The sequence below is a fragment of the Pectinophora gossypiella genome, chromosome 17 (assembly GCF_024362695.1).
Source record: "Pectinophora gossypiella chromosome 17, ilPecGoss1.1, whole genome shotgun sequence".
Lineage (NCBI taxonomy): Eukaryota > Metazoa > Arthropoda > Insecta > Lepidoptera > Gelechiidae > Pectinophora > Pectinophora gossypiella.
This window is the reverse complement of record NC_065420.1, coordinates 11,753,101-11,779,938: the sequence shown is the minus strand read 5'-3', so window position 1 is coordinate 11,779,938 and position 26,838 is coordinate 11,753,101. Positions and strand designations below refer to the sequence as shown.

General features: G+C 36.5%; 1 protein-coding gene across 11 annotated transcripts in view; it reads left to right on the top strand.

Annotated features, from left to right (window-relative positions):
* LOC126374140 (transient receptor potential cation channel trpm) overlaps positions 1-26,838 on the top strand; it is a 323,537-nt gene that overhangs the window by 280,573 nt on the left and 16,126 nt on the right. For 7 of the 11 annotated variants that reach the window (XM_050020602.1, XM_050020605.1, XM_050020600.1 and 4 more), the window contains 13 exons: positions 3,950-4,133; positions 6,249-6,438; positions 6,991-7,202; positions 7,791-7,943; positions 9,400-9,486; positions 14,274-14,471; positions 15,534-15,691; positions 17,728-17,918; positions 18,390-18,535; positions 19,999-20,220; positions 24,133-24,366; positions 24,964-25,086; positions 25,857-26,048. In XM_050020602.1, coding sequence (XP_049876559.1) covers positions 3,950-4,133; positions 6,249-6,438; positions 6,991-7,202; positions 7,791-7,943; positions 9,400-9,486; positions 14,274-14,471; positions 15,534-15,691; positions 17,728-17,918; positions 18,390-18,535; positions 19,999-20,220; positions 24,133-24,366; positions 24,964-25,086; positions 25,857-26,048 — 2,290 coding nt within the window. Of the gene's footprint in view, positions 1-3,949; positions 4,134-6,248; positions 6,439-6,990; positions 7,203-7,790; positions 7,944-9,399; positions 9,487-14,270; positions 14,472-15,533; positions 15,692-17,727; positions 17,919-18,389; positions 18,536-19,403; positions 19,623-19,998; positions 20,221-24,132; positions 24,367-24,963; positions 25,087-25,856; positions 26,049-26,838 lie in introns of all 11 variants that reach the window. The other 4 variants (XM_050020598.1, XM_050020604.1, XM_050020601.1 and 1 more) reach the window with 4 other exon arrangements.

The following is a 26,838-nucleotide window of genomic DNA, read 5'->3' as shown; positions in this document are numbered from 1 at the left end:
ACAAAGTGATTTCGACAATGTCCCCATCGGGAATCGAACCCGGACCTCCAGATCGTGAGCCTAACGCTCTAACCACTAGACCACGGAGGCTGTTGTTATATTATGTTATACATAAATAAAGACAGATCTAAAACTAACAACACTTTTTTCTATTTACTTAATTTATTTATGATTTTAATCAAGGAAAACGTTATAATATGTCCGAAATTTTATTACGTTTGACTATGGCGTCACAGTGTGCTTTTTTATACAAATGCTCGATCCTACCCGCTGTTTAGAACGGTGCGCTGCCGCATAAACGCTGGCAGGCGATTACCTCTACGTCGTATTCTCTCCCAATACAAAGACTATGTTCATTTTATAGACACATTCCAGAGAGAGTTTTCACTTTGCGGATTGGAAGGTCAGACAGGCAGTCGCTTCTGTAAAAAATCGGACCTGTCAAATCTTCAGGTTAGGTAAGCGGACCGGTTTGGTGTGACTGGATAATGCTAGGGGGATGAGTATTGTTAGTCTCTGTTGTAGTAAAAGTGCTCAAGTCTCATTTAGGACCCAAATTCTTCTCCGTATAAGTTGAATATTATAGGGCAATACTGTTTCGCAAGTTTTGAATACAATGAGTCTTGACGTATCCTTTTGTGTCTGCTGAGAGCGTTCCAAACATGATGCATGTAAGCATCGCTGTCATTGACATCAGAATCAATAAAGTAATAGTTTACTTCTGTGTAGTCAAGCGGGAAGAAATATTTCATGTCGAACACTTCAAATCCTGTAACAGAAGAAGCAAAATAATTGCCCCGATTCCTGCAGGCACCTCCTAATTTTACTTTAAGTTATACCTGTCAATTTCTTACCCGCCGAAAAGGAAAGGGACGGATGATTGACAGCTCTTAATTTTAGGAAGAATGAGTAAATGAATGAATAACCCGGGCGAATCAAAAAGGTATCTCGCTGGTATGCAAACCATTTGACGTGTGCTGTCAACATAATTCTGTCGGGTTATTGGCCAATGTAAAATTTTTAGACGGTTGTTTTAGATTTGTGCATGAAATTGACGTATGTTCCACAAATTTTATGCTTGTCGATTACCCGTCCTTTTCCTTTTCGGCGGATAAGAAAATGACAGATATAACTTAAAATAAAATTAGATGGTGTTTACAGGAATTAGCACCAATAAAAAATAAAATAAAATTTACTTATTAGCTGGTAGGGAAAAGACCAATAACCAAGTCATATTTCCTCGCCTTATGCTTGTCAGGAAGAAACCGTTTTAAGCGAGAAGGTAGCCATTTGCCATGTACTTAGTTAAGACTCATTTGTGAATATTTGTAATGTAATGTAAAATGAAATGATATAACATTACAATTAAATTTTAAATTAATACATTACTAAGTACTTACATTGTTAAGTACTTAAAATTTAAAACTGAATATAAGTAATTTACGTACATTACATTACATTATATTGCCCTTTTAACTAGTTTTGAAGAACTGCCTTGAAACGAGTGAGTGGTAGTGGGGATATCTCAAAGGGAGTAATGTGAAGAAATTTTATTTAATACCGGTTCAGGATGTGCCTCTGCACATGCTCTCAGAATCTACACTAATATTTAGTTTGTTTTAGGAGGTAATAGAGATTAGTGTAGATTCTGATAGATAAACATACCATTGCAAGTGCTATCTGACATTTTCGTGAGAATTGGCGTGTCACATAAGTCTTCCAGCGTGCGCAGGATCATATCTGGCCCGTTCCCAGACCATGACCACGGCTGGAACAGGCTTTGTAGCTGTCTGAAATATATTTTAAAAATGAGTAGACATAAAAGCCAGAACGAAATGACCAAAATACAAAGTCATTATTAGAGTTTTCTCTTTTTGTCTTATTTACGAATTATAATCAAGGATTAAATAACAATGAGTAGGACTATTTCTTCGATTTGACCTAAGTTTATTGATGACATCAATACTTTAAGTTTTTCATACAAGTTTCTTTGAACATTTCGTAAATAGTATGTTTTAGGCTACTTTCCAACCCGTCAAATCAGTTACTTTTTTCTAAACGCCCAAATATGAAATCACTATGGAATTTATATGAAAAGCACCTAGAAAAAACGTGATAAAATGTCAGATTTATTATTACGTTTTACTTGATTAAAATTCATAAAATAAGTTCAATAGAAAAAAATCTAATGTTTTTCGTCAGTTTTAGATTTGTTATTATTTAGTTAACAGCCTCCGTGGTCTAGTGGTTAGAGCGTTAGGCTCACGATCTGGAGGTCCGGGTTCGATTCCCGATGGGGACATTGTCGAAATCACTTTGTGAGACTGTCCTTTGTTTGGTAAGGACTTTTCAGGCTTGAATCACCTGATTGTCCGAAAAAGTAAGATGATTCCGTGCTTCGGAGGGCACGTTAAGCCGTTGTTCCCGGCTATTAGCCGTAAAAACACCTCCACCAACCCGCATTGGAGCAGCGTGGTGGAGTATGCTCCATACCCCCTCCGGTTGATTGAGGGGAGGTCTGTGCCCAGCGTTATGTTATAGCAGTTATAGTTGCATGTATAGGAACATCAATTGTGTAGGAATGTCAAATCTTAGCAGTGTATAAAAAAGTGCTAAGGATTAGCATAGCATAGATACCTTGTAGCAACATCGACAAACTTCCTCCCAATTTCATCATTTCCAAACGCCAGTATGCCCGAAGCCACTTCGCCGCCTCCTTGCCTCACGACGAAATTACTTGGCAAATTGTTGAACGACTTCATCACGATCACGTCCAGGTCCAAATATATACCACCCCATTTATACAACGTTAGTATCCTCAAAATATCAGAACTATGAATCATTGGGTAATGGCTCAATTTCAAAACGTGATCTAACTGTCTCTTTTCAACAGGCGTTCGTTCTGTAAATTCTGTAAGGTTTATTCTTGCAAACTGTATATTTGGCATTGAAGTTAGTGTTTGGAAAGCGATGCCTTTTCGATATGTACTTGTCAACGGTCCTGTGAAAAGCACTTTGATTTCCCAGTCAGGATTTGCTTTAGCCGCTGTTTCAACAGCACACGCCTGTCTAGAATTCAGACCTCCAGTACAAGAGGTCTCAAGGAAGAATATGCTCTTGTCTGGCGTTCGAAATTTTGGATCTTCAGTTGATATTAAGAAGGTTTCAGGTTGGCTGTAACATTTGGTGTCTTTTACCGAGTATTCGTAGTATGTCATAAATGTGCCGTTGTACTTAAGAATCAATATGTAACATAGCTGGATTATCATTATAAAGTAAACAAGTGACCATGTCAATTGGTTTCTGTTTGTTATGCCAATATTACGGACTGTGATTTGGTTGAAAACCATTTTTGTTTTTTTGAACATTTCTACGATATCACCAATCTGAAGACTGTTAATGACAGACAGGCGGATATTTACTTCGTTTCGATAATATTAAAAACTTTTAATGATTTACTATTATAATTTTACTGTTAACGTATTTTTCTTCTATTCTATTTTCATTTTTCTCCATAAGTGTCGCTGAAATTGAACGGCAGAATTTGTATTAAGTATACAAATAATTTGATATTGTGTAGTTCTTGCAAGTCACGAAGGCAGTCGAGTCGACCTTTGGGCGTATCCTGGACACTCCATACGCAGAGCGAGACAGACTATCTGCGCGCGCCTTCTTACTCTTTAGCGGCTTACGGCCATTTAAACTAAAGTAAGACCCAGAGGGGTGAGGTTGGCGCCCTATTCGAATTGGTGCGGGGCGGAGAATTACCGTTTTACACGTAGTATTATTCTTTATTCAATGTTTTTGTTAAAGTTAAACATGGTGTGTAATTGTGTATTAATTAGTGTATATTCCACAACAAAAGGCCGCCTGCCTTCATGAATTACAAGTACCACAAAAATAATTTAAAAAATAAATAAATAATAAATTGTATATGTATTTTGTTAAGGTGCTACTACACTAGACGCAAGTTCCGTCCGATCTACGCGAAGGTGATGAACAAGAGTGTGAATGTCCACCGTAACAGTGCGTCGTTCACCCGTCACAACGCGGGGGGCCTGTCACTTATCACTGGGTTCATGCCAGTCACTACTGAAATGGCGCTGTTCGACTACCCCTTCAATGAGCTTCTAGTAAGTAAACTTTTTATTTTTATGAAATAGGCTTTACGACTAGAGATGGCGTGAGGCTTGGATGCTTGCCGGAGGGACTGGCCGGAGTAGGCACAGGACCGCGAAAAATGGAAGATCCCAGCAGTGGGACCTTGTAGGCTACATTAGATTAGAAAATCATCATCATCATCAGCCCATTAACGTCCCCACTGCTGGGGCACGGGCCTTCCCTATGGATGGATAGGGAGATCGGGCCTTAAACCACCACGCGGGCCCACTGCGGATTGGTGGTTATTACCGACTGCTAATGCAGCCGGGACCAACGACGTAACGTGCCTTCCGAAGCACGGAGGAGCTCGAGATGAAAACTTTTTTTATTGTGGTCACCCATCCTATGATCGGCCTTTGCGAAAGTTGCTTAACTTCAACAATCGCACACCGAGCGCGTTTACCGCTGCGCCACCGAGCTCCTCTTTTTTTTTATTATAATAATATCCTCAACTGGTGTCATCCCTAAAAGTCTAAAAACCCTTGATATACTATCGTATATAATTGCCACCATATAGAAAGGTACAATACACTCACCTGTCGCATAACCCGAAAGAATTAAAAAAAAGCACTTACATCTTTTATTAAATTGTTGACTTTCACCACAATAATTTTATATTTAATAATATTTCACGTTGATACGATAATTTATTTTGAATAATTTACATTCGTCAGTCCTACTTTCGTCATTTCAGTGTACATAATAAATAACTACTGAAAAAAATTGCTTACTTTACTTACTTTGTTTACAATAAAAAACAAAAATATTTAGTGCAACATCGGATATGAAATATAAACGCACAAGTCAATATTTTAACAGCGATCGGCGGTTCTGTTTGACTTCCTGGGACTCGTTTACAATTTTAAAACCGGTCAAGTGCGAGTCGGACTCGCTCACGTAGGGTTCCGTGCCATTGGATCGTGTACTAGATTCAATATAAATTATGAAATTGATTACTAAATAAAGACAGATCTAAAAGTAACGAAAAACATTATTTTTTTTCGATTTAACTTATTTATGAATTTCAATAAATTAAAACGTAATAATAAGTCAGACATTTTATCACGTTTTTTATACAAATTCCATAATAATTTCGTGTTTTGACGTTTAATAAAGTAGTAGTAAGTAGTAGTAGTAGTAATTATGGGCGGAAGGCAAGAGGGAAACCACAGCCCTATATTTCCCTAAAAAGTAGCGTGGACAATGCTACGCCGAAAAGAGCGTGGCTCTTAAATTAGTAATGATGAATAATTAAATAACCATCATTTGATAGGAAATCCAGACAAAAAATTAGTGTAGTGTAGTAAGTAGGCTTCGTGGACTACTACGGCGTAACGCTAGCTACGACTACCGTAGCGAGAGCTACGTTTCCATTTAATTTTAAAACTTTCAACTCGCATTTAAAAGTTAACATAGCATAACATACATTCACGGCTATATTCTCAATTAGGCTAGTCAGGGGTAAATCCATCGCAAGTTGAGCACCTGCCCTTCACCTGAGCTCAGAAAAGTTCATTGACTATTGATTACGATTGATTAAAGCCTAAGATTTAGTGTCAATAGCCAAGATCGAGGATATCACTAACTCTCTGCGTGTAACTTAATAATTTATGTATACGTATGCCATAAATACTAAATGCGTAACTTTTTTATTTTTATTATTTTTCCTAGCATAAGCATTAACTGAATTTATATTACTTATCGACATACCTTTAGGAACCTAGGAAAATAACTGGTAACGGCCTTCTTGGTCCATTAGTTGAGCTCACGACCCGGAGGCCCCGGGTTCGAATCCTAGTGGGGACATATCACAAAAATGATTATGCGATCCCTAGTTTGGCAATTTCCTAAACAGTGCAGGCTGATCACTCGATTATCCGAAAGTAAGATTATTGCTTCGGAGGGCACGTTAAACAGTCGGTCCTTGCTACGATTTACTTAAGTAAGTATGTAGTCGTTGCGTATATGCCATGTCACCATTGGTAGCTCAATAGCAACCCTGATACCAGAGTTTATGAGGTCGGTCATTTATTGAAGAAGAACAGATAAAAAATATGTTTTTAATGACACTACGTTTCTTGTACTAGATGTGGGCAGTCCTGACGAAGCGACACCAGATGGCGCTGCTAATGTGGACTCACGGGGAGGAGGCGTTAGCGAAGTCCCTGGTAGCCTGCAAGTTGTACAAAGCCATGGCCCATGAAGCGGCTGAAGATGACATGGAGACAGAAGTATATGAGGAGCTCAGACATTATGGCAAGGAGTTCGAGACCAAAGGTGAGATATATTACCGCATCTGTACAACATGCTGCCGGTCGACATACGTCAGGAGTGCAATATAAATAAATTTAGTAAATCTTTATTTAAACATCTTATGCAATAGATCTCTTAGCTGTAAGTTAACTGTAAGTATCTTGAAACAATAACATTAAGAGAACTCCACTCCCACAGACAAACCGAGGAATTGGTTTTGTAGGGTTTTTATTGTACCAATATCTTCTGTATTTCTTATGAAAAATAAACATTTTACTTACTTTACTTACTTAATAAGTAAATGAATGCTTAATGAAACACATAATACCGGAATCTTTAAAATCAAGTATACAGGTTGTTAGTGACATCGTAACGAAAACTTTGAGGATTGTTTCAGACCATGATTCTCAGTTGATATTAGCTACGTGATGAACACCAAATTGTCGTTGTAATTTACAATTGTAAGTTTTATGAAACAGGCCCCTGATTCTATGCGTTAGTTTAACTGATAGCCTAGCCTGAGTCTGTTCTTTTGTTTAATTTTTTTAAGAAATTTATCTTTTGTTTTCTTTGCAGCGCTGGAGTTACTGGATTACTGCTACCGTCAAGATGATGATCAAGCCCAGCAATTGCTTACATGTGAACTTCAGAACTGGTCTGGTCAGACGTGTCTCAGTCTCGCCGTGGCAGCCAACCATCGCGCCCTACTGGCCCATCCATGCTCACAAATCATCCTCGCCGACCTATGGATGGGCGGACTCAGAACACGAAAAAACACCAACCTAAAAGTAAGACACTCAAAGAAAAAAAATACATTTAATTTTTTCCATCTTATTAACGCACAGACTTAAAAGCGCACGGTAGAGTCGATGTTAGTTGAATAACGTTTTTATTTTTAACATAGACAAGAAAGTAACGAGTTATAACGGTTATAGTTGATGCGATGTCTGTGTGTCAATGAGCAGCTTTATTTGATCCGCATGCGTTTAAAGACGTCGATTATACAATAACCTCTGAATTATTTGTTACGAAAGATTTAATTGAGATATTGTTCAAATAATTAAAATTTGCTGATCACTTTTAAGACTTTTTACGGCTCTAAAGGCTTAAAACTGTTCAACTAATTATCACTGAACGTTTATTACAATTTTAAACTCTTTGCTACTTTCTTGGTCTTTAGATATTTTTACACCTCTGTCTTCATTAATTTTACTATTCAATTTTGCCCCATTAAAAAAGCTTTCTCTATTATCATTTATTGCTATTTTACTATGCGTATAATCGACGTCGTATTTCGACTAGTTAATCGTAGCATGACGCTTTAAGTAAAGTGAGTGCCTCGACCAAGTCGGCCACATGGGCTTTGATGTCTCAAGGTAATTCTGAGTCTGCTGTGTCCACTCTACATTCTGCAACTGGAGTTCAAGTCGAAGGAAGAGCTCCAACTGATGCCGCAGACAGAAGAAGAACACTTGGAAAACGAAAGCATGGAGGACGACAGAAGTACCAAAGACCCAACGGACGCAGAGGTAAAAACTTAGTCGCTTCTGCAAGCTTTTTTCTTTGACCACATTTAACTTAGAATACATTTTTTGTTTCTCACCGACAGTGTAAATACACTGTGACTAATTTTAACACAATTAAAACACATAATAACGGGTTCTTACCGCGTTTAAATGGGGATATGAGACTCCCGATATTTCGACACTGTTGCAAGTGCCATGATCACGGGATTCATGAAATATCGGGAGTCTCATATCCCCATTTAAACGCGGTAAGAACCCGTTATTATGTGTTTTAATTATGATAATAACCGCGTAAACTTAAAACAATGTATAATTTTAACACAGTTTTGAATGTTTATTTTATTTTGGTGACGGGTTTATCGACAATGTTAAAATTCTGAAGGGTGTTTATGGTGATATTTTAGATGACTTTCCTTGGCCAATTTGTTCAGCCAATTAGTGAATACCATCCGAGGCAAAGCTATAATAAGACATGTGAAAAAAAACAGATTTTTCTTTTTTTATGTGATTTTATGATTTTATGTTTATGTTTTATGTGATTGAAAATAAACTTTATTTTTATATAGTTACGGTAAATATTAAAACAACTCTGCTGAAAATGATGTGAGCCTCGCTATCGCTATATTCGTTGACAGACGAGTAAATGTGAAGTCAGCTGTTAACTTTGTCAATATTTTGTCAAACCATCTAGAGCCCTTAACCTTTTCATCCCTCGCTAAAATTTTAGAGGTGTTTTCTTTACACATTTTTTTAGTTCAGAATATATCTTCTGCTTTTTTGGTGTATTTAATTTTAAATTAATTGTTATATCGAATATAATACGACATTCTACTTTAAGAAATTTAAAGTTTTTAATTACACTTGCTGTTTTCTTTGTCAAACTTTTCACATTAGTGACTTTTTAGTTCGAACAGTCTTAGCTCGTATACAAAGTACGCCGCATTGATTGGCATTTATGCCTACTCGGTACGACAGTGCGCTGTGTGTGTCCATATGATTCTTTTCAATGTTTTCTGTATTTTTATATTATTTTTTTTCTGTATTAATGCGACGAATGGGTGCTGAGACAAACCTCTGTGGTTTAACGGCATCATTCAAACCATGTACTCGTATATAGATTAGGGATATAATGAAAAAAAAAAGCTGTGCGGTGATAATGATAGGTACTAACTAATATATCAGAAAATCTGATATGATTATTGACTATCAGATTGATTGATTTAAGTACCCAACCCCATGACCTCATCATCACTAATTTAAGAGCCACGCTCTTGTCAGTGTAGCATTCTCCACGCTACTTTTTTAGGGAAACATAGAGCAATGTTTCCCTCTTGCCTTCCATCCCGCAGTACTCTGACGCGAGTAGGATGGCGCCCAGAGTAGTCTATTTCAAAGCCGTACTAGGACTCCTGTACTCCGCCTCTGAAAAGTACTAACAGTTACTGCTGCCCTCTGTCAGGTTCCAGGTTACAGTCCCTGCGCCTCGCGTCTTCCGTTCAGCATTGCCGTACCGATGGCTCCCATCTCCGCCTCTGCAACCGTTGAGGTATTCACCCGTATCCCAGGGCTAAGGTTCTACGTCAGTGTTTAAACGCCTAGATTAATTATCCATTCAAAAATATCACCATAACACTCAATCGAATTGAGGTGGGGGGTCTCAACCTAACACAGCAATGCTTATGTTACGACTCATAACTACGGTGTGTGAAATAACTATTATTAACATAGGTCGGGCTTGGTTTGGTGAAGAAGCGTACCCTCTCGATCAAGAAGATCATTCCCCCGGGACAGCAGGGTAAATCTACGAAGGTAGAAACAGCCCTCCCGGGTAAACCCAATAAGGTAGACTAACTTTAAAGTCGATGTGATACGAACACACACGTAACATAACACGATACGATGTTACATATAAAATGTTATTGTCACAGATGTTATGTTACACGTTGTGCTGTTACAGACATAAATGTTACATTACATGTTACAATGTGTCACGGATACGAATATTACACTACTCTCTTAGTTTGTTACACTATTCTTTGTTTTGAATGTTTATGATATTTTAAGTACACATACATAATAAGTACTCATGCGTATTTCCGCAGAAAACCCGGTATTTTTATCTATAGTGATATAAATTAAACTTAAAAAGAACAAAAGTGTATTTATTCAATATTTAAATTTGATTAATTAATTAAAAAATTCGTAGAGCTCGAAGAACTTTCGCGTGACAAAACAGTTATATGTTACGAAAAAGTAATTATGTATGCATTTCAATTCTGTAGGCACCTTGAAACGTATCTTGGTTACGTATTGAGAGATTTTCACAAAATACTTTCGCAGATTTTCTCTCTGACGGCATTTTTCACTAGTTTCTCTCCCGATATTTTTACCATGGGTGTGTGCCCAGTAAAACAGATTTGAAATTGTGTAATTTCAAATCTGTTTTTAATAAAACCTTTTCATACACAGCTCTTCCGTGGAACAATCTTCTGTATATAATGTACTTATCAATTATAACATTACACATTTAACAGCTGGTGGGATTAAAAAGGCCACATTGAAGCAATTAACTTAAGAAAGCAATATTGCTTTTTGACATTTTGTTGACATTGTGCACTTACTTTTATAAGCGCAAATGGCAAATTGCAATATTGCTTTTGAGACCAATTGCTTGTATGTGGCGTTTTTAACCCCCCTGTTCTCATTTTACCACAGAACAAGGCTACAGCGGGCTTAGCACCGTAAGTGTGCGACTCTTTCTCGCCGTGTCATACGTCACCCGTCACTCTCTCACAGTACTGCACTGAAAGAGACAGATGATCTCTGTCGCGGCGAGAAAGAGTCGCTTGCTTACGGTGCTAAGCCCGCAGGTTTCCTTTCCCTGTAACTACTGCACAATATCTGCACATATACACCTAGTTGTGTTCGTATTACGTGTGACAAAGACGACCTTTTGGTGACTCTCAGCTTCTATAAAAGCTTTCATAAGCCAGGAATCGAAGAACAAAAATTCATCTGATTTTGTATTGAAAATTACTAATGATTGATATTTTTCTGTGTTTAAGAAGCCGTGGTAGCCCAGTTGGTAGAACACTTGACTCTCAATTTGAGATCGCAGGTTCGAATCCCAGCTCAGGCCTAAACCAATAATTTTCGAATTCATGTTTTGATCATAAATGGTTATCACGTGCTCAGCGGTAAAGGAAAACATCGTGAGGAAACACACATTCCCGAGAAATGCATTTCAGAGGTATGTGACCTAACCTATATTAGGCTGGTTTTCCCTACGCGGGTTGGAAGGTCAGACAGGCAGTCGCTTCTGTAAAAACCTGGACCTGTCAAATCTTAAGTAAGCGGACCCCGTGAACAACAGGATAACGCTAAAGAGATGATGATAGTCATAAATTTTGTGTCAAAGACTCTAGTCTTTCTATCTATAGACTTAATTAAATAGTAAAAAAATGGTTATTACATTTTGAGATGTAGATTTAGATTTTGTCGTAGTGAATGTCATATTTGTCCAGCTAAGTAGTTAGCGCCATATGTGGCAAAACTACAATAAGTCACGTCAAAAAAATGTTCATATAATTTTTAGTTCATACCTATATTTTTATTCATGATTTTTATAGTTAGTTTAGAGCAACGTGGTATTCAAACATGTGAAGGCAATTCATGTTTAGACCAAGTAGTACTTGCCTATTTAAAGTATAAAAAGTTAGAGCATTTATTTTGATAAGATACTAAGTTAGTGAACCCTGTGAAAACAGGATAATGCTAGGGGAACGACTGTAAATAACTACACGTATATAAAAATAGATTTTCGATATTTTCATACAAAATCAGATGACATTTTTCCCTTCAGCCGTGTACGTAACTGTGAGTTGGTAACTAGTTTCGAAGTAAACATAATTATCCTTGTTTCGAAATTAGTTACGAATATAAAAACCGCGGTTTCAAATACGGGAAAATACTTCTCGTGTCGAAACCAGTTTCGAACAAAGAATAATTAATTATGTTTACTTCGAAACTAGTTACGAACTTACAGTTACGTACGGTCACGAGCATTAATATGTATACACTTTGGTACCATGTCACACTAACTTTTTGACAAATTGAACTGTAAGTCTCACTAAATGTCAAATATGTTAGTGCGACAGAGTCCTAAAGTGGGTATACTATATTGCTCATGACTGTACACGGCTAAAGGGACATTTTTAACGTTGACTCCTGGTCTTGTATTTCTTAATACCACTCCCTCCTGTCTCCTCTCTCGATTTTATAGGCTGCGGCACTCATTTATGCTTCACCTTGGATTTTAGCGTTTTACCTTCCTTTCCCGGAAGTTTTCGGTTCACTGACTCATGTCACACTTAAACATTCATTTATGAACGTTATAAATATTATAATAGTTTTGTTTTATCAACCTCGGCGATTCTCTAGTACGGTACTTGTTCATAATGCGTAAGTAATATGATTAAGTTCTAGTGAAATAAGTAAATTCTTATTATAGTTAAACAATTGTGAACATTTTGTAGCAAAAGATAAAAAAAATATCGACCGAATGAAACAATTTCCTTTGCAACTCCTTTGCTTGTCTTTCATGGCTAGCGACAAAAGTTAAAACTTCTAGATCTTCTTCTTATCGTGTGGGTTGTGAGGTGGAATACCACCATACCCTGGTGTCAGGGTTATTATTGAGTCGACAAAGGCCCCTGACATGCCTCATGTAATGATTACTCACTAACATCAGTAAGTAGTAACCGAGACCAACGGCTTAACGTGCCTTCCGAAGCACGGATCATCTTACTTTCGGACATCAGGGGCCTGTTTAATAAAACTTACAATTGTAAATTACAATGACAATTTGATGTACATTGCGGAGTGTGTGATCACGTCAAATTGTCGTTGTAATTTACAATTGTAAGTTTTATTAAACAGGCCCCTGGTGATCAGCGTGTTCTGTCCTAACCAAACTAGAGACCACAAAGTGATTTTTGTGACATGTCCCCACCGGGATTCGAACCCCGGGCCTCCGAATCGTAAGGCCAAACGCCCAATCACTGAACCACTGAGGCGCTTCTAGATTAATATCAGTCATTTCGGAAAGTATGCAGGTAAAAACCACACCTAATACCGAAAATGCTCATAAAATCTTATTACACAATTAAGGTTGTAAATACCACACAAATTTAATTATTTCAAGAATCTAATATCACAGACAATGTTACGTCATTGAACAAAATTAACGAATGAAGGTGAGACCCAAATATTGTAGCACGAATTTAATTAATCACAGTGAGCATTTCGGACGAACTTGCTATAAAATTTTGATTTTTACGACTGAATTCGTTCAAGCTTTTACGACTACTTAAACCTTGACGCGATGATATTAATTAAACAAACGTTACAATGTTACTTTATTCGAAAATCTGAGGTGAAGTATAACGAGTAACTTCTTGAGAAACGTCTTTTCGTCCGCATTCAATGGGTATCTGCAATATATTAAAAAATACATCAAAGTTATCTTCATAAAGGCGTGTGCGTACTATAGTTTTCATACCAACGCCAATATTACAATCGTTAATAACGACCAGGGGGTTAAAAGGCTACATCAAATCAATTCATTTAAGAAAGCAATATTGCAATTTGACATTTGCCAATTCACAATCAGACAATTTTAAATATTGCTTTCTTAGATGAATTGCTTCGATGTGGCCATTTTAAACCACTCGAGCACTTTTAAACGACTGAGTATTTACAGTTTTGTTCAACACACGCACACAAAATACTTAATATGTATCACGCTTATATGAAGATGCCTTGCTGTTACTTCTCCAAAAGCTGTGAAGTCAAACATATCTTTGTATCTACTATCTTTATACTATGGCCGATTCAGAAGCTTATGTGCTTTCAATATGTGCAAGTTTATTGGAATTGTCGTCTTTTTGTACTGTATATTCTTACTTCTACTGTATCCAATATATCTAATTTAATATATAATAATATGTTTTCTGTGCATATGGAGTATGTCGTTGTTTGTGATGAAGATTGAAGGTATCTACAAATGTTCAAATTGGTCTAGTCATTCAGGCATATTTAATGGAAATTAAATACTTACCCAAATATTTCGTCAATATTCTCCAAACATCTGTAGATGCCTAATAACTGTGCTTTGTCGATTTTGGGCTTAACTTTGTGCTTGAGAAGTCTGTGACTCTTTGTGTTTTCAGCTTCGAACAGACTTTCTAACTCAAAATCTAACTTCTTTATTAAAATCTTGGAACCTTTGGATGTAGTTGTAACATTTATGCGATTTTCTCTGGACTCAAGCAGGCGTTGATTGGCTCAGGGGCCGAATGTGAGACCAGAGTTGACCAGAATGGGCGGGTGGGTAAAATTGGGTGGGAGCCAGTATACAGAGAGCTCCCTGAATACCACGCGCCTGAGGACAAGAGGATGAGGCCGCTGAGGCTCAGGAAGAAGATCTACGAGTTCTTCACAGCTCCTATAACGAAGTTCTGGGCTGACTCGGTAAGTTCCACTTCAATTTTGGAAGCCTTTTACGGCTTTGAAGCAGTAAAACGTTTTATGACGTTGTAGCTATATTTGTCTCTTATCTTGAGCTGAGAGAATCTACCGGTGACCCTTGTTCTGTGTCCTTAAAAGTGTTAATGGGTGTAAGAATACTCCTCTATAAGTTCACCAAGGTTCTAGAAGTTTATACAATCATAATGTCGCGAACAACATATACAACAGAGGCGGAAATTGACAGTGATTATCCTATCCGGCCAAGTAGTTAATGTCATCTGCGGCAAACCAACAATAAGTCACGTCAAAAAAACAATATCTCTGACTACCCCAATTTTCATTTCCGATTACTCCAGTTCGTCTCGACCGGCGGGGACGTATTGAACTAGCATTTCTAATTACGCAGCCGGGACGAGTGAGTCCCGTCAGAGTGAGAAATTTTACCGATTTAAATTTTCTCTTTTTAAGTTTCCCTTCTTCTTCTTATCGTGTGGGTTGTAAGATCTATAACCAACCTCATCAACCCTGATGTCAGGGTTATCATTGAGCCGCCAAAGGCCCCTGACATGGCCCACGTAACGACTACATACTTACATCAGTAATTAGTAACCGGTACCAACGGCTGAACGTACTTTCGAACAACCAGGTGATCAGCCTGTAATGTCCTAACCAAACTAGAGCACAAAGTCATTTTTGTGATATGTCCCCACCGGGATTCGAACCCGGGGCCTCCGGATCGTGAGCCCAACGCTCAACCACTGGGTCACGGAGGCCGTCTTAGTTGAGTTTCCCTAAGCACAGAAGCTCAGCACGGGTGCTTTAGAAACTAAAATCATGCCGTGCTGTTATGAATGATTTATAAATAACATAGTCATTCTCACTCATTACGTTTGACCTGTCCTATTTCCAACTAAGCGTTAATCGATACCCTATGGTTTTTTTCTCTACTCAGTACCTATCTATTAATAAAGGATGAACTGAAGGAAATACCTTGTGGTCCATTAATAAATCGTACAAAGAAAAGAAAAGGAGTATTCATTTAAATACACGTGTGTTTTGTTTCAGATTGCCTACATATTGTTCCTATTGATGTTTACATATACAGTATTAGTAAAGATGGACCTGACGCCATCTTGGCCGGAGATATATTCAATATGCTATATACTAACATTCTTGTGTGAGAAGATAAGGGAAATAATTACGTCCGAGCCTGTTGCTATTAGGTAAGTTATTAACTTAAAAAAAAACATAATATAATTATGGATTAACAATGAAGAGACAGTCACATACAGACATATAGACACATACAAACGCAAACACATACAGACACAGATACATACAGACACAAACACACACAGAAACAGACACATACAGACATAAACATTATACAAACGCAAATATATACAGACACAGACACATACTGAGACAGATACAGAAACAGATACATATTGACATAGACACACACAGAGACTGACACATACATACATAGACACATACAGACATAAACACATACAATCGCAAATATAATACAGACACAGCCACACACAGAGACAGACGCATACATACATAGGCACATACAGACACACAAATATAGACAGAGATACAGACTTGAAATTTTAACTTCCATGTAACATACACTCTTACCTACAAACAAAAAATCAATCTATATATTAATGTACCTAAATGTTTCATTAACTAGGTATTTGATTTTAGGACGTACTGGGAGGTTAAAATGGCCACATCAAAGCAATTCATCTAAAAAAAGTAATATTGCTATTTGACATTTGTTTGCATTGCGCACTTACTTTTATACGTATGCGCAAATGTAAAATTGCAATATTGCTTTTTTTAGATGAATTGCTTTGATGTAGCGTTTTTAACCCTCCTGTTTACAAGTTTAGGTTTCAAATGTATCCACGTGCCGGTAACTAGCACGCAAGCTACTGCTCTATTTTACTGGCTTGTATATTCCCGCCTTTACGGCAAGGTCTGTATAACCTGTGATTACAATGGAATGCTCCCGATGAATGACCGCCTTAACAGTTTACACTTAACTGTGCACTCCCATAAATTGCATTGTCAGGAGCAGACAATGATAAAGTTGAACGCAAGCCTATTGATTTACGACATGGTTCAGCCATTTATAGGGGTATGACGCCAATAACTCCTTTATTGTTTGTCTTTTGGGTCAAAGTTTGTTGTACCAACCATAACATGTAATTTATACTTGTTTGGTGTAACGAATTTTACACATAATACAACATAATAAGTATATACATCCTCCTCCTCCTTCTTGGGGGATCCTTGGGGGAGGCCTATGCCCAGAAGTGGGCGTCGTACGGCTAATGATGATGAAGTATATACATATTCTACTAAACTTAAGTGTATATTTAATATTAATACTATATTTAATATTTAATAAAAATAAGTGTATTTACTTAATTTAAAATACAGTCCGCGCCACGACAGAAGTCCAAGTATTAAAATGGACACGCCATAATAATAGGCTACTTGACAACCTAGTCAAATGAGATACTTTTTACGAAACGTCAAAACGAAAGTTTTCTTTGGACTCTGTATGGAAATACTGTCCTGTGACGTCATCAACAAAAGCGGTCAAACGTCGTACTCATTGTTACTTAATTCATAAATAAAATTCAAAAATAAGTCTATAAGTAAAAAATAAATTTATTTTTGATCATCTTAGACTGGCTTCTATTTCTAGATTAGCATTTTACGATTTATCTTTGACCCAGTCAAATACCCAATTCTATGCAGAATCTACAACATTAGCGCCACAACATTGCTTTAGAAAATGTTGTCAAATATTACAAGCTTTTGGGTCTTTGGGATTTTGTACGCAAAATAAACTATGAAATCAGAAAATCAGTTTGACAGACCAAAATTTTCCGACCGAATTCTTCGAACCGATTACTGAGAGAGCAATAGTTTATTTTTTCTTTATTTTTATTGCACACCAAAGAAATAGTAGGCACACTAATTGGAAAAATACTTATTTTTCCAAAAAAAAACTTAAACAAAAAGAAGGGATTCTTCCCTTCAATGTCAAAAGAAGGCCTGGAAGAGATGGCTACTTAACAATAGAGCCGCCTATTGTGCTCTTTCTTTTTCTCTCTTGTTTTGTTTTTTTCATTTCCTGTGTGTGCAATAAATAAAAAAAAATCCAAATGCCTGACAAAGAAACTTGTGTCGATTCTTTTTCCACCAGTGTAGCTATAGATCGAACTATCTTTCTCAGACATAAGTTCAGCGTATGGGCATGGAACATGTGGAACACGTATGACGCCGGCTTTATCATCTTCTTCCTAGTCGGTCTGACCTTGAGGCTTCGAGCCTCGTCCATGGACGTCGGCAGGGTGATCTACTGTGTCGATATCATCTACTGGTACTTAAGGATACTCAACATTTTAGGTGTTAACAAGTACTTAGGTGAGTTTGATTTTGAGGCTTCTAGTTCTGAGCATTCAAATTTGAAAAAAGCATTTTGTATTGTCATTATACGATATGGTCAGTCAAGCTATGTAGCAATAGAAGATCTAAGTGAAATGATATCTAGTCGATTTGCGATATAATCTTTAATGTATTAAGACATATTGCTATCTAGGCAACCTGAGACCGATGCCTATTAATGGTTGTCTTGGTTTTAAGTAATAGATACAATTTCGTTGATAAAATTTAAAGGGTTCTGAAAATCTGTCTTGTTATTGATGAATGTAACTGTCGCAGTCGGAATGTACACTACGCCATATTAAATTACGATTAACTGTTTTCAAAAATAGATCCGTTTTGTAAAGCGACGGGTTAACAATTAGCTGGATTATCATTTTAAGCACAAATAAAACAAAATTTTCGACAATTCTGAAAAAAAAATAATGAGTGTTCATTTTCTTTGGTTCCCAGGTCCTCTAGTCACTATGATGGGTAAGATGGTGAAGAACATGATTTACTTCGTGGTGCTATTATTGGTTGTGCTGATGTCTTTCGGAGTGGCGCGGCAAGCAATTTTGTACCCAGACGAAGACGCGAGCTGGTCTTTGATCAGGGAGGTAAGTCGCGTACCAGATAGCTTTAAATTGGTTAATCCTATTCAAGAAAAAGAGAAAATCGTTTATGTTAAATATAAATAGGTGCTTATTTCAAAGGAGTCAAAAAAAATTTTTTAACATTATATATTTTTTGGAACTTTCTCATAATGGGGTCACAATGCTGATTTTTAGCTGTGCCCAAAAACTAAACTGACTTGGAAAACCAGTATTTTTATCAGAGTTAGTTACGTTAATTAATACGTTTCGAAAACTGCGATCCACGACAAAGCCATTGTCTGATCAGCATATTTTATGTATTAGAGAAATGTGTTTAAGACACTAGAAGATACTGCAAATTGGACCGATGATTATCGTAGTAAATAGCTCTTTACAAAGAGCAGGGAGAAATTTCTGAGTCTCAAGGACTCAGAATCTTGCAGAAATGGACTTTGAGAGACTAAAATATTCAATGGAGATGGTAAATTGAAACGTTGTATTCTTCTTCTTATCTTGTGGGTTACGAGGTGGATTACCAACCTCATCAACCCCGGTGTCAGGGTTATTACTGACCCGCCAAAGGCCCCTGACATGGTTCATGTAACGACTATATACCTACATCGGGATCAACGGCTTAACGTGCCTTCCGAAGCACCGATCATCTTACTCTGTCGGACAATCAAATGATCAGCCTGTAATGTCCTGACCAAATTAGGAATCATAAAGGGATTTTTGTGATATATCCCCACCGGGAATCGAACCCGGGGCCTCCGGATTGTGATACCAACGGTCAACCACAGGTCCACAGAGGCCAAACGTTGTATTAAAATACCATTTTTGATATTGTGTGTACTAACAACTTATGGGTTTGTGTCATTACTAACAATTGCAGGTTTTCTTCCAACCATACTTCATGCTGTATGGAGAAGTGTTTGCTGAGCAAATGGCCCCGCCCTGTGGGCTCCCTGGCCTCGAAGAGTGCCGGGTGGGCCACTGGGTCCCCCCCGTCGTTATGAGCATCTACCTCCTCATCGCGAACATTTTACTCGTCAATCTTCTCATAGCAGTCTTCAATAACATTTTTATTGAAGTCAACGGCGTTTCGCATCAGGTTCACTGATTCAACAGAATATTTAGTAGTTGCAACAGTATATTTAGTGGTTACAACAGTTGATTCGATGTTGTCATGTTGTTTTTCAATAGCTTTCCTCAAACCTGTTGCGAGATTATTTGGGTGGTTGTAGGGTATGTGTTCAGTAGATAAGTAGATGACTAGAGTATGTAGTTTTGAGGTGAAATGCTCATTTGTTGCTATTTATTATTGTTTACCATTTACAATTATTTAATTTTGTAAAAAGAACACAATGTTGATGATTTAGTTTAGTTCAGTTAATACTTTTTGGTTTGGACCATTCCCAATTTTATTTACATTAATAGTTTAATTTTTTTTATTTTTTATTTACGCCCCATTCCACCCTTGTCCGTAGGTATTCTACCAGCCGTACTTTATGCTTTACGGGGAGGTTTTCGCTCCGGACATTGACCCCGTCTGCGGGATGGAAGTTGGCCAGCGGAAATGCGTCACCGGAAGATGGATCACGCCGATCGCCATGACGGTCTACCTGTTAATCGCCAACATTCTCCTCATAAACCTCCTTATTGCAGTCTTTAACAATATATTTAACGAAGTCAATGAAGTCTCGCATCAGGTTTCTTTTTTTTTCTTTTGCTTTTTCGAGGCTTGGAATCGTCAGATTTTGAGTTAATGTTCTTTTTTCATTTTCAAAACGACTTTTAGTTTCTATTGTTCTTACTGATTTCATCCAGTAACTAAATAGTCAAATCCTTTTTTTTATTAATACATTATAATGAAACTTTTTATCTTAAACTTTTATACCTGATAATTTATTATTTTTTCCAAGTTCATTTTTATTACAAAAATCTCTTCGAATATAATGGCTCATAATTGTGACGATTCTAAAAAAACCCTTGCATGCCTATCGTTTCTGATTATACTGAGCTTTTAAACGTGTACTTTATATTCAAAGTTTAAACTGAACTTATGAAAACATTATAAGAGGGGTTAAAAGGCCACATCGAAGCAATTCATCTAAAAAAGCAATATTGCTATTGATATTTGCGCGTACAAAAGTAAGTGCGCAGTGCACACAAAGTAGAAATACATGTATGTAGAGTAGTAATGGATGATATTTTAACAATTTAGTTCAACAAATTGCTTTAAGACAATTTTTTGAGGGTGTTGAATGGAATTAACTATTTTTAAAATGTTTAGAGATTTACAATGTCTAATGTTAGTAAAGTTATAAAAAAATGTTTGATCTGATTAGATCAGATTTTTAAATATCAGTGCTCAATTTAGATATTTTACAATTTTTTTTTAAATTTTGTGTATAACATCAATATACATCAACGAAAGTACCTATTTCTTGTTCATTAAACGATTTTTTGTTACCAAAAACTCGCAAGACATTTTAAAAGTAAACAAAAAGAAAATTAATTCAGCCAAACCCTGTGTATACCCACCTTATAGCAGACAAACAATGGGTCAAACAAAGAGAATTACAAATCCAAAGAGATCTTTTGTTCCACTATTTCAAAGGTGCGCGTAATCAGAAGCGATTCAGTGTTATTTTTAGTTTTAGCAAAGTTTACTTTAGTTTTAATACGTCTGCCTGCCTGTGTTACTTCTTTAAATTAGTTTTACACTTGTATTTTAAGATGTTTACATACATACATAAACAGCCTATAACCTCCTAAGGCCGAGATTTCCAGACACAATAGTTAAACAATGGGGTTTGGATTTTAAAAGGACATTCGGCCTTACGACTATATACGTCTCACTGCTGGGCGCAGGCCTCCCTGGAAGAAAGAACTGGGGGGTTAAAATGGCCACATCGAAGCAATTCATCTAAGAAAGCAATATTGCTATTTGACATTTGTTTGCATTGCGCACTTACTTTTATATGCGCAAATGTCAAATTGCAACATTGCTTTCTTAGATGAATTGCTTTGATGTGGCCATTTTAACCCCCCCTGTACAGCGCCATCTATATTGTTTTTGAGGAACGCAGCCTGGAAAGTCCCTCATTCTTTATTAAAATTTAAAAGTCAGTCAAAAAGAAAAATGGGATTGTTTTTAATCATCTATTCTCTATTTCTATTTTTTATTTTCTATTTAGGCTTCTATTTCTAGATTAACATTTTATAATTTATCTTTGACACAGTCTTCTACTTATTTGATTAAAATTGGGCCCAATTTAATGATGAATGAATCATACCAGTCTTAGGACTTCAATACTAAGGGTTACTGCTTGTTAACCAGGAATAAAAATAAACTTGCTTTAGAAGTCAGTCGATTACATAAGATTACTAAATCTTTTAAGGGGCAATGTATACGTTTTTACAATAAGATTCCCATTGACATTCAGAATTTGCCTTTCAACTGTTTTAAGACAGTAGTTAAACAAAAACTTTACAAAAAAGGTTATTATAAAGTTAGTGATTATTTAGAAGATATGAATGCATGGGATTAACTGTCTGAGAACTGATATTAGGCAGCTAAATTACTCAATTGTATACCAATATTTTATGTTTATTTTTATTTTTTTAAAGAACGTCTAGGGCCCTGTGCCGAGGTTTTTCTTGCAGCTTCTTTTCCCCGGCTATACAGGTTGTGAGAAGCTGCAATAGTTTTAGGCGGATGAGACGTTCGTTATGTAAAAATTGACGATTCAAAGTGTAACTATGTTACCTACTGAATAAAGATATTTTTGAATTTTAATTTGAATTTTGTTTTCTTCTGGCCGACCTAATTACTCTAGCCCTAAAGGCGGCCAAACACTTCAGGCGGTCAATCAGCTCGCGACACCAAACACTTCAGGACCCCGATATCGACCCCGCCGGCGTAGTCGACTATTTCCCTCAATCAGCGCTTATCTATATCGACCAACTAGGGTCGATTAATTGATTTCGAATCGATTAATTCTTTCAAATATTTTTCCTCTCTGTTGTCTTAAACGTAGTACCGAAAGAGCCTTCAGCGCTCCCCAATTGTCCGGGGCCAAGTAGTTAATGCCATCTGCGGCAAATCTACAATAAGTCACGTCAAAAAAGAAAGGTTCTCTTCTGGTGAATTGTAGCTCTAGTAATGCTTAGTATAGGCTTTACAAAAGTGTATTTTTATTGAACATCATCGGCCAAAAAGTACTTTCATTTTATATACGAACGAAAAATAAACTTTTATCTAAATGTGTTTTTGAAGAGGCACACAAAAGATATCGTGGGTATCGCTAAAAGCATGAACATTTGGAGAGTCATTCCCAAAAATAATAAAAAATATCTGTCGTTTGGGTAAGTGATATCGCAATGGGTACGTCACAAATCAACTTCGCTTCGAAAGGCCATCTGGCTAAAATGTACTTTTGTTTTGAAACAACCAATGAAGGACTTTCCAGGCTACGTTTCTCAAAAACAATAGATGGCGCTGTAAAGATTTTCCTTTGTTTATCCTTCTAATTTCATGGCTAACAGACTTAAGCATCTTTTACCTTTGTTTTTGGGTATCAATGATAACCCTTGTTATTACGCCAACCATTTTCCACCCATTCTTATGCTAATCAAAATAAAGAGAAGCAGTATAGGTAGCAACATAATTCTATACACAATCTAATCCAAATGTCAAGTAAAAAATATTTTTATACAGAGTGTTAGTGACATCGTAACGAAATCTTTGAGGGATTAATATAGTAATTTTGTGTTTTGACGGTAAATAAAAAGTAACTGATTTGACTAGTCGGAAACTACCCTATTACAGTCGGTTTATGGTCAAATTAATAATTACAGCACGGAAACACACACACACTTACAATAACAAACTACAAAAACACTTTCAAACACTAAAATACACAGATACTAAGAAGACACCTAAAAAGACACATACAATACAAAGACACGAGAGTGAATTTGTGTATAAGACACTTTAAAATATCCAACGCTATAGTACTTAACATGTTTAACATCAATGGTTCTGTCGTGGCTCGATTTTAGAAATGATCATATTTCATGAAATAGAATATTATTCGTTGGCCACATCATGATGTAGTTTGGCTAGATCAATGAACACAAAACGTTTAACGATATGAGCAACTAAATGCATGATTACTACATGATATAGCCAAACGTTGGCAATCATAATAATATCGTAAAATTAGTAACATTATCCACCGGTGGAGTGGCGCTGGTTTCGATTATATTTAAAACTTGATTGATGTTATAATCGATGTAATTGTACAATTTTCGATTAGGTAAATCATTTTGAGAAGAAATTAATCGATTATTTACATTTTTATTACACCACATAACATGGACACCACCTACATTAACAATATGGCCAAACGTTGATTGAAATATAATTAAACGTTGACGTTTCAACGATATGGCCAACATAAGTTGGCTATTTTATGAAATACGACCATTTCATTAAATGGTCGAACACATCATGAAATGATCAATTCTAAGATCTGGCCACGACAGTTCTACGTGTGAGAATTTATTTATTTACATTAATTACATTACATTTAGAATAACCCTCCGCCCTACAGGTATGGATGTTCCAAAGGTTCACAGTAGTGATGGAATATGAACAGAAACCAGTCCTGCCTCCACCGCTGATCATCTTCTGTCATATATACGCCACGTGTAAATGGATCACCAGAAACGTCTCCCACAAAAGGTTCCAGTACGACAATGGACTCAAATTGTTCCTCGAGAAAGAGGATATGGAAAGGCTGTATGATTTTGAGGAGGAATGTGTTGAAGGATACTTCAGGGAACAGGTAAGTGTTGCTTTTTATACATACATACATACTCGTAAACTCAGACCCATTTCCCATCGGGGTAAGCAAAGACTATAGAATTCAATTTGCTTCAATCCTGACACACTTCTCTTGCTTCCTCCGCATTCATCAATCAGATAGCATTTATTATTTGATTGGACAGTTAAAAAAACAGCTAATGCCCCATGATTCATCTGGTTACACAACAGAGAATTTTTCATGAACAAAATTTTACCAAGGTTCCATTGAACAATTCCACTGTACTACAAATATCAATGGATCAACATCATTCATTTAAGAGGACGTTGTCGGTGTAGCATTCTCCTTTCTAGTCTATTGAAGGCCAATTCTTTCACGTCCACCTTCTCTTCAATCTGTTCCATGTAAGCTTTTCTTGGTCTTCCCCTTCTTTGTAGCTTCCCTTCTATGATGTTTTTAATAAATTCGTCGTAGCTTATTAAGTGCCCAATCATCTTGCCTCTTCTGTCCTCAAGAGTTAATATTTGCCTCTTTTCCTTTACTTACTAGCACAACAATCAATCAATGAGATCTGTTATTTAGCTTTGTTTCTAATAATTTTATTCTCTTATATTTTAGGAAGTAAAGTTATCAAATTCTATGGAGGAGCGAGTGAGAAACACAACTGATAGAGTAGAAAATATCACGACCAAAATGGAAGACTTGAATCAGAAAGCTCATTGCCAAATACAGTCGGTACAGGTAAGTTAATTTTCATTACAAGACCATTCCATTCATTTCCTGAGTTGATGAGGTTGGTAATCCATCTCACGATAGACGAAGACTATAAGTCATATTTAACTTAATGAAAGAAAATATAAAGCGCTTTAACAATTATTTCTAGCATTTACCCGTGCGTGTGAACTGAAAAAAATAGAAAAAGATAATTTTATGTTTTTTTTTTTTCTCTTTGTAACAACAGCAGCAAATAAAAGAACGAAATCAACTAATAAAATCTGAATACAAATTGACATGTGAAGCGGAAAAGTAATCCCTGCAATGTGATTTCTAAGAATTCTTATTCAGTAAAGCGTATTACACGCATTGTTGGCCCTTAAACGTTTCTTATTTCTTTCTTTGAACACATTTATATAGCTGTTATTCCGCTTACTTGGTTCAGATTTGAATATGAACATCTTTGACAGGAATATTCAAAGAAAGTCAAGTTAGTACTTATTTGAATATTTGCGATAACTTTTTTAACGGATGAGGGGGGACGGTCGTGGTTATGTGGGACTCTCCAGGTGGAGTTCCTGCCTGCTCCAATTGGCGGGTCAAGGGAATGCGCAAGCATTCGTCCGTATGGAATATTTGTGATCCAGTAACAACTTTCGCTTTGTTTGATTTACTATTCGAATTTGAAATTTGATTTAGTGCCAAACTTGTTAACTTCAAGTGTCCGCTATAAGTTTATATTGTAGATGGAAACTATTCTAATATTGAAACTTAGAATTGAAATGTTGTCTTTGCAGAGTGTAGAATTTAGGTTAAGAAAATTAGAAGATGTAGCAGAACAGACGATGAACCATTTAGCAGTGATACATCGGTTCATGGCGACGCATCCTTCCCTTGTGAACCGAGGGTCTACGGACACCCTAGGACCACCCCCACCAACCTTTCAAGCTGGAGGATCCAGACTCAGAACAGCTAGTGACAGATCCGAGGTAAGAACAACCTCTAGAAAATAAAATTTTAGTTTATATTCGAAAAGACAAAGAAGTTGGGAAATTACGACCGTAATGCGACTTAAAGTTTTGTAATGACGAAAGTTCACTCTAAGTCGATTTCGAGAATGTTCGATGTTGCAGAACTTAAAGTTTTCATAGTCAAACTTATAACGTTACATGCATTTATCATTAAAGAAAACAATAGACAACAAAACAGGGCGGTTAAAAAGCCACATTAAAGCAATAATAATTCATCTAAGAAAGCAATATTGCTAGTAGATTTATTTCTTTTGTATGAATTTTATAAATCTCGATGTTATTTCAGAAAATGCTTAAGATCTTTTGATTTTTTCTACTAATGCAAGCTGTGTCTACTCAGCATGTATGTCATGTATGACCATATCGATGTGTTGGTGACCCTCAAGTTATTCTCCTTGACTGTTTTTATGATTCTCATTTCTAGTGTCATTTTCCTCAATCAAAATAGCAATTACAATTATGTTTTATAGAAGGAGTTGCAGAAAGGTTTTTTTATAGTCGATCTCGTTAACGAGTCCTTAAAGCTCATTTAAAATAGCTCATCGTGCATCTCCTTTAACTAAAGGACCTTTAAAGACGACATTAAATAATATTTCCATTTATAAAATATAACGAACTTTTGACATTTCTTTAGGTAAATTAAAGGGAGCATTAATGTTCTCAATTGATTGAAATAGTGACTCAAGATGCACTTAAGACATAATAGCCAGGAAGAAATACATTTTCAAAACTAAAAATATCTCAAAAA